This window comes from Clarias gariepinus, chromosome 11 (genome assembly GCF_024256425.1).
Source record: "Clarias gariepinus isolate MV-2021 ecotype Netherlands chromosome 11, CGAR_prim_01v2, whole genome shotgun sequence".
Classification (NCBI taxonomy): Eukaryota; Metazoa; Chordata; class Actinopteri; order Siluriformes; family Clariidae; genus Clarias; species Clarias gariepinus.
In genome coordinates, this window is record NC_071110.1 from 15,229,499 (window position 1) to 15,238,693 (window position 9,195).

The following is a 9,195-nucleotide window of genomic DNA, read 5'->3' on the forward strand; positions in this document are numbered from 1 at the left end:
TTGGAAATGCCAATTAGCCTAATCTGCAGGTCTTTGGACTATGGGAGGAAACTGGGGTAAAAAGGCCATGAAGAGGACTGTGTTAAGGCCCCCGATTCCAGCGAGGACTCCCACCTAAAAAAGGGGTGGGGCGCCATAATCAGACACAGCTGGTTCTCTATTCCCACTCACCATCTGGGAGAGTGCCAAGGAATGTAAAAGAAGGCCAGGAAGCCAGCAGGGTGAGTGAGATAAACTACGTCACTTCTGTATTTGTTCTCTGCAGACTTTAAAAGTTCCGAAGAACCTACTTCCTGGAGGTCCACGTGTCGGAGGAACATCTGCTGCAGCTCGGCAGCTCCCTCTGCAGTCACGTCCTCCACCTCGGGCGGCCCAGCTCTCTTACCGCGCCGAGTTAGTGACTGCTGCTGCTGCTCTTCCTTGGAAGATGACTCGACTCGAGCACCTTGTGACTGAAGCACGTCCCTCTCTGCATAATTCACTGTGTGTGTGTGTGTGTGGACTTTGCATAAGTCTCTAAACAAAAATCACCTCAGTTTGTTCACCGCTACAACCTGCTGTCTGTACTTTTGTCTCTGTGTCGCAGCCCTGACGCTACATAGCTTTAGAGGTCAAATAAAGTCATGTTCAAAAGCTAGTGCCAACTCTTATAATATCAAGTTTTCTTCTTTTCTTTTTTTTTTTTGCATATAAACAATAATTATCTGATACTGTTAAAGAGCTGTGCATAAGTGAATGCCCAAAAATCTTAATGAACCGAAGCAATGTTGTAAAGAAGAATGTGCCAAAATGATGGGAGAGACAAAAAAAGTCATTCAAGTAAGTGCTGCTAAAAGTGGATTTACAAGTAATTAAATCATTTTACTAACCAAACATACCCTGAGCATATGACACGCTACAGAATTTAGCAAAACACAAATCACTTGTTTGGACTTATATGCATATGCATTTTTATGTACACCAGCATCATCTGTTCTTTGTAAATGCTTTATTGTTCCAAAGCTAATGAAATTATTTTAAAAGAAAGAAACTGCCTTAACCCCTCCACAACATATATATAAAATCCAAAAAAATGTCTGCAAAAGCTGCCCATTGGCATCTTCTTATTTATTGCCCTCCAAGTAACGACATACATACTCACAAGCCTTTTACTTTCCTCTGCCCCAATTAAGAAACAAACTCATTATCATGCCTCAAACAAAGTAAAATAATCAGGGGCAAATGTAGAAAGCCAAAGAGCAATGTCTTTTTATTTCTAATTTAATCTACTTATAATACTTTTATTGTATAATAATATGTATGCTTATGATTTAACTGTTTAATAGGCATGTCAAAATGCATACAGTTGTGTATAACATCATATGTGTGAACATTGTCCCACATGGCCCATGGCCTGAAAAGGTATAATAAGCCTTCTTTCCTAACCACATTTCTAATGTTTACTCACCAAGCATGTCTGCTAGATTAAATACCTAAATATTTGTAATTGTGCCTGTGTTATTGACATTATTATAATCATATGCAGATTATTTTAGACGTTGAATTACTGTAAAGAGAAACAAATGAATTATTCTTCTGGTGTCATATATTTATCCCTGGATGGTTATGTGGAGTTAGAGAAATATAGATATGTTTATTTTGTAATTGTTCTCACACTTTACCTGTTGATCATAAGTTGTAATGGTCTGGTCATTTTTATTATATTTACAAACAAAAGTCTCCATGAGCCCATGTACATTTTTGTTGCTGCTTTACTTTGTAATGCTCTCTTTGGAGCAACTGCTCTTTATCCCAAACTGCTTACTGATTTACTGTCTGAAATTCATATTGTTTCTTTTGAATCCTGCATATTTCAATCTTTTTGCATTTATACATATTCTGCTTCAGAGTTTACACTGTTATCAGCTATGGCCTATGACAGATATGTATCCATCTGTAAACCATTACAATATAGAACACTTGTAAAAATGTCCACTGTTAAAAAACTCTTATGTTGTTGTTGGGTTGCTCCTTGTTGTGGAATAGGCATTAGTGCAATATTAACATATCAACGTAAGCTGTGTAAATTTAGCCTAAATAGAATAGTTTGTGATACCAGTTCAATGATTAAACTGGGCTGTACAGACTTTTTAGTAAGTACTATATATGGGCTTTTTATTGTAAGCATTGTTGTGTTTCCTTCACTATTTTTTGTGTTTTTCTCATATAGCAAAATACTTTCAGTCTGTTTAATTAATTCAAACGATTTCAGAAGAAAAGCTCTACAAACCTGCTTACCACATCTTTTAATTTTCATCAGTTTCTCTATTACAGGGTGTTTTGAAATTATAAATACTAGATTAGAAGAAAACATGCCTCATGTGTTCACTATGATCATGTCAATGGAAAATGTTGTTATTCCTCCTCTGTTAAATCCAATTATATATGGACTGAAACTAAAGGAAATTTTGAATAGAATTAAGAAACTGCTTTGGAAAAGTAAGACACATGTATGCCAAAGTTAATAAACACTAGAAGTACATTTTGTACTTAATTAAATGCTTTTCTGCAGGAAAAAATCTTAATATTGTTTCTTTTTACCAATTTGCTTAAGAGTTCTTTTATTTTGCAATAATGAAGTACATCTATTAAACATTGCATTCAAACATGGATGCATAGATAAATGGATGGTGACTGGACCTGAAATTTAAATGTTTTTGATATTCATTTTAGCAACAGTTTTGCTATTTTTTTTTTTTTACATAATATATAGTCACCTCCAAAATAAGTGGTAGAGCAACCCCATTTCATTTTCACACTGAAACCATCCATTGTTTGAAGAGAAGGAATTTAAAAGGACATACAGTTCTATACTACAAGATGTATGTTTGAAAATTTAATATAGTACTTAACACACTTATTACTCAACACTTGACTGGAAAGCTGAGACGGTTTGGCTTGATCACCCCTTTATATAACTGGATTTTGGATATTCTGACAGGGAGACCAAAGTAAGTATGGACTAGGAGCAACATCTCCAGCATCACTCAGAGCATTAAATGAGGTCCTGGTGAACATGGTTGTAAAATATTTGCACCAATTTACAATAGTGGAGTCTGAGGGGCTCAGGGAGTTTGTTACCAAACTGAACCTTACCTATATTCTGCCTAGTAGGCATATGGATATGAAAAATAAAATTAGTGAATTTTGTCCTGGGCAGTCATCACTCATCTTTCCTTTCTTACCCTCTGAAGTTGATAAGGAAGACCAAATACATTTAAAAAAAGGCTAACGCTTAAATCCAAATTAGAACTGCAGTGAATTACTTTCGATTGGGTAAATTCTCCCTCACTCCTTTAAATAGTGGAGAAGTGAAAACCTTGTTCATAGAAAAATGGGGAATAAGAGAAAAGGGGGCCTGCATCTCACAAACACTTATGTTAACATCATGGCATGGTTGTAGGGCCTTAAACTAAAGAAAGAAATTTGCACCGCAACTTTTTTTTCCATTTAACAAATGATTACTAAGAAAGCCCTAAAAAAGATTCTTAATATCTAACTTTGCTACATACAGTTCTATTGTTACTTATGTAATTAATTCCCTTGCTTAAATATCTAACTGATTCTGTGGTAGGAAGAGGCTTGGGGAGGTACAGAAGCAAATGGGACATCTCATTCTAAAAAATTTTAATGGTCACATTCATCATGTTCCACTAGTTTTAACCACTTCAAGAACTTTTAAAATCTGCATTAGCATCATTACAAAGAGATAAAACTCCTGACAGCAAATAAATGTACCCAAATAATGGAGTGCCCAAGAGTATTGTCAAGTTTTAATAATGCAGCCAGTAAATTACCAGAGGAAAAGTCTCTGGGTCATCCACCTTTTATAAAATGAGCTTTAAAAACAGACACTATTTTAAACCATCTTTAAAGTGTGCCAGTAGGGAAAAACCTATATACATGCATTCACTTAGTGTGTTTTATGTCTGTGTGTAATGTTTAATTATTCTGCATAACGTTAAGGTGTAATCTAACTTTAAAGTGTCAAAACCCTAAAGTAACCAGCAAGCCCATGCAGAATAGCCAATAACCTTTAACAACCTTTTCCAAGCATCTCGGGCTTCCTCCCTTGTGGGCACTATGCTGCCTCTGCTGGTGTCATCCGCTCTTCAAAGTCTCTTAACGATACTTTGTGCCAGAATGAAACTTTTTGTCAGACATCATTTCAATCTCAGCGCACCAACCAATCAACAACGCAGTGATTCCCCTCTCTGGAGGAGAACTACTGGATGAGAACAAAACAAAGCTTCATACCTTGCTAAAAATTAGTGCTTATTTAATAACAAAACTGTAAGATTAAAAAAATACTAGGGTCGCCCCCTCTTAGTTCAACAATTTGTTGGAGAGTTAAGTAAATTTAGTCTTTAGATCTTTCTTGAAGGCAGACATGATGTAGCATGTTTTGAAGTTTCCCATGTATGTGGCTGTCAGGGGGCTCCAAAGATAAGTGAATGGTCCAGTAGTTCACGATGTCTTCATAGACTTGTGCTCCACTAATTTCTTTTGTTTTTTTCATTGACCTTGCTCAGCAAAGTTTTGATGTTAGCCTCATCTCATAAAGTGTATTTTAACCACAGTTTAAACAAGTTTTTCATCAATCTGAAGGTTTATGTGCAGATAGTAGTCGTACATCACAAACAAACATGCATGCTCAATAATTCTGTCCAACAGCTCCCCCGTCAAACTGCGTATGATGCTAAAGTGGTGTTGGATATGCATCCGTCAGTTTCATCGCTGTTAGACCAATAGGTCAAATTTCTTTTTCCTAGTGATTCACCCATGTTTTTCTCATCTTTTGAACTAGAATTCACATCCTTGTCCATGGTAACAACTGGGTTGTAAAAATAATGGTCTGAATTCCTGAGCCATATTGTTTGCTGATGCTCAGAAGGTTTACCTTAAATTATGTTGACAGTTTCATTTATACAACGTTATGGGGGAGATTGTTTACTTGGAGATTGAAACTAAACAGAGTAGTTTTACCTTACTTTACAATTCTCTTTATCATCATATGCGTAGTAATTGATAGTAGGAGCAGAAAAATGCAGTGAAACCTGGTCCTCGTATCTTTGATGCGGTATATCTGTTTGTGAGATGTACTGTAGGTCTCTGATGAAAAGAAACTCATTTGAACAATGTAGTCAAAGTCTTTACACCATTTACAAAACTTTCTTTAAAGACACTAATTAAAAGATATGGTCCCAGCAGCGCTGCTCCAGTGGATGTGACCAGGTCCAGATAACCTGAAAAGTTGTGTGAGTGTGGGGGGTGGGTGTGTATGGGTGGGTGAGTTTGGGGGGTGAATGTGTGGTGTGTATCTGTACTAACCAGGGATGCATAGAATCGTTTAACATCAATACAAAGTTTTAATCATACATCCTGTTTGGAAAAATGTCAACATAATTATGATGATTGATGACTTTTGACCTAGACTTGTCAGCATATTTATAAATTCTTTGTTAGCATATATATGATAAATGATGACTTTTGACCTAAACCTGCTTGCATAATTATGATTGATGATGACCTTTGACCTAAACTTGTCAAAATATAGTTTAACATCACTTAATGTGCCCTACATACCTCTTTCTGACACAGACTGAATAAAACCATTTAAAATATAAATTAATATGTTGCACTCCTGGACAGTTGAAAAAAAACGTCGTCTGTTTCTCCTTTCTTTTACAAATTTATTAGACCCAGGCCAACGGAGATTTTTCTTCTTTGTTTTTAAAAATTATTTTGTTCACACGATTTATGTTATACACTGTGTTTAAAATACGGAAAACTTAATACACAGTGTTTAATGCTGTTAGGAGCTCCCTTAATCAACAGGGGGCCAAACAGGGGGCCAATCAGAAGCCTAGACAAAACGTCATTACCTGTTGCACTTTGTAGAAGTCTGACAGGTCTTGCCCGAAACCACTGTAGCTGTCTGCTGGGTTTTCTGAGTTTTGTACAGTATGTAGCAGCAGTGAGCTTTATAGCATATTCAGGCACCTCTGTTCATTAATTAATGTGTAAGTGCTATGTGTGTATGTACACACATGTAAAAAGTCCAGTGCGCAATGTTAACACAGTCCCTAGTTTACTATACATACATCCACCATTGCACAAAAAATCCTCATAAACAAAGCTGATGTCAAATCAAGCACACAGACAATTACATCGTCGGCACAAGGTGACGTTACAACAAGTCAAAATCCTCCGTTTCGCTTGTCCACACACCACCACTGAAAATGGCCAATTTGAAAATCTTTACTTTGGATAGAGTTTTCCAAAAGCTCCGTTTTCAATGATCAAAACTGCTTTTGCGTGTGGACGAAAGGCGAAAACCGCAGAGAAAAATCTCAGTTTTTAAAAATACCCGGCTGTGTGTGGACATGGCCCCAGTTTGGAGGTAGAGTTTAGATTTACACACAAGAATTTCACTACATGCCATTCACAGTTTTCATCCGCGCTTCTTCTCTTCTCGTTTTTCTTTTTCATCACGGACGTTTGCTGATGACATTATTCTTCCGTTCACCCTAGACCTCTTGGTAGCAAAATTAGTCAATATAATATTACAGAATTAATCAGAATGGGATTTTAATATATTCCCCTAATAGAACTCAAATCCACACCTGGTCAGAAATGTCAATCATAGTATATTTCTAGCATGCAACACTCTCTCCCACTAAAATTAAAAAAAAAAAAAAATTACAAAATAATGTTACTAAACATTTCTCTTTTTTCCATATTTAACAATGTCAACAATCAAAACTTTATAAAAGTGAGTTACCAATTTTACATTATAGGGTGATTGGGCTATACTATCTCTTCATACTCCTTATCTTTCACACAAGTATCTCATAGCATCAATACAAGACTAAGAGTCCATAGTCCATTAGTATTAAGAGTACATAGTTTGTCCATAGAAGTAATGGTAGGCTCCCCAGATCTTCACATAGCGACAAGGAAAATACCATTTACACCCCTTCTCATATGCCTTCATAGTTTAAAGCTATAGGCTTAGTCGTTCTTGCCATTACTGTTTGTATACCACACTACTGCCTTTCTCCAATGTGCTCAAATAGTAGCACCTTTCTGTACTTAGATGGAATAACTGCACAATACTTTGTAACTCCTTGCCTAAACAGTAATTTGTCACATATTAAACAGAATTAACTACAAATTATGAACCTCAATTTATGAACTATGTTATTTATGAATTTGTGTGTCTGCGATTTATCTTTTTAACTTCTAATAATGAGGAAGTAGGAAGTATGCATGTATGTTGAACAGGTAAAGAGGTCATGGTTCCTGGGGACTGCTCCACTCAGACCGGGCAGATTTTCAACTGCTGAAACGTTGGCTTGCCTAACTGTTCATAGGTGTAGACACACAGAGGCTGTCTAACCCTTGTCCAACTAGGCCTCTTAGTTAGTTAGTTTCAGTTTTTCTGTAAATTTATGTTGTAAATTTATGTTGCATGAAGCACCTTGGTCCTGGAGGAATGTTGTTTCGTTTTACTGTGTACTAACTGAATATGGTTGAAGTGACAATAAAGCCTACTTGAACTTGAACTCCTTTCTAGAGAGTCACTTTTCTAGATGTTTCTATTCTTGGGCGGAACTCCTCTGCCTCGACATTGAGGGTGCATTAGCCCATTTCACTTATGTCTACAAGTGAGATTCTTTGTCACTGGAACACAGACAATTACTGTGTTCCAGTGACAAAGAAATAGATCTGTCAGATGGGTACCATGACTGTGATAATTTTTTCTGCCTGTCTGTTTTGCTTTACTTCTATTGCTTTTCTCTTTCAGCTTGAGTTCATGAACATCTGGATTTTCAACCAGGTAAGGTCGTTCCTTGCAATGGCTCTACCACATACACGGGGCTTTCAGCACTTTTTCGTTCTTTGACCACATGAATTACGTCCTCCCAGTAACTATGCAATTTCTCACCAAGACATGGTCACCTGGCTCTAGAGCAGAATGTCAGTCGGTTGTAATTCGTCTGCCCTCCTTTTGCACACTTCCTTAGATTTTAAATGGCAATAGCACAAGCTTCTTGCGTAACTTCCTTCCACTTTTTTGCATAGCCAGTTGTTGACTGGTTTCTTTTGTCCCCTCTCTCTCACAACCACAGGTAGTGTTGGCTCACGACCAAAGATGAGGAGAAACTAAGAAAATCCTGTAGCTTCGTGCACAGTTTGATCTCAGAGTTCTATACATCTACTACCTTGTTCAAGTGTTTCTTCCATCTTGACTTCTAAGAATCCCCCAGAGTGACAACATACCCAGCAGTGTTCCCTTTCAAAGACTACACTCGATGCTGCATGAAAACGCTATGGGAACATCTTTTCGTGTTGCCGGTTGTGAAGCATGTGTGTATCAAACACGCCAAATTTTGGCCTATATAACCTCGGTCAGGTGACGTCGTCTGATGAGACGCACCTGCAGGTTATAAATAGGAGTAAACCGGAAAACATTCCTCAGATCTTTTGTCTTCATGACCGCATTGTGAGCGTGTGTCACAAACAAAGCAAATAAAAAATTAAAAAGCAAAGAAAAGTGTTAACTCACCGATATAATGGGGGAGTTTAAAACTAGATGTGTCCCTCCGTGTAAGAATTTTCTCGCAGAGGGCGATCTCCACACTTTTTGCTTTGAGTGTTTGGGGGAAAGTCACGCTCTCCAAGGGCTTGAGGGAGGCTGTGAACACTGTGATCTTCTTCCCATGAAGGTGCTTCGCGCGCGCCTCGCGTTCTTTAGAGAGCCACGAGCTGCACTGCATCCTGGGATCACAAGCCGATCTGGTCGAGGCGCGAGAGACAGAGTCACCCCTTCTTTTTTCTCGCCCTCTCTTCCGATCGCGAAGTCTCTACTTCCACTTCACAAGCGCACTCTGGTGCTTCTTGTGAGTGTGTAAAAGAGGCTTGCTCCTGTGGAAATGGAAGTAGCTACCTTAGAACGCTCCTCTAAGGAAGATAGAGAGTATGAGGAGCTGCTTGAAGTCATAACGCGTGCAGTCGAGCGGCTGCACATTGATTTGCCACAGGAGCAAGCCTTCCCCAAACGCTCAAAATTAGATGACAGATTTCTGTCGGGTGGCCAGGAGATGGAGCCACAACGTCGCTCTCTCCCCTTTTTTGACGACAGCCTTGAGC

The 9,195-nt window shown here is 37.9% G+C and overlaps 1 protein-coding gene across 1 annotated transcript; it reads left to right on the forward strand.

Annotated features, from left to right (window-relative positions):
* The first annotated feature begins 1,559 nt into the window (after positions 1-1,559).
* LOC128533334 (olfactory receptor 142-like) lies at positions 1,560-8,769 on the forward strand. Its single transcript, XM_053507573.1, has 3 exons — positions 1,560-2,489; positions 7,850-7,882; positions 8,671-8,769. The coding sequence occupies exons 1-3, from the start codon at positions 1,563-1,565 to the stop codon at positions 8,767-8,769; spliced, it is 1,059 nt and encodes a 352-aa protein (XP_053363548.1). The 5' UTR covers positions 1,560-1,562.
* The last annotated feature ends 426 nt before the right edge of the window (positions 8,770-9,195 follow it).

Bases quoted from the DNA above. Each gene is read 5' to 3' on its own strand.
- LOC128533334 (XM_053507573.1), top strand. From the start codon at position 1,563: ATGAATTATTCTTCTGGTGTCATATATTTATCCCTGGATGGTTATGTG. The intron at 2,490-7,849 runs GTATGCCAAAGT...TTTCTCTTTCAG, and splicing joins TTTGGAAAAGTAAGACACAT to CTTGAGTTCATGAACATCTG. The intron at 7,883-8,670 runs GTAAGGTCGTTC...ATTTTCTCGCAG, and splicing joins ACATCTGGATTTTCAACCAG to AGGGCGATCTCCACACTTTT.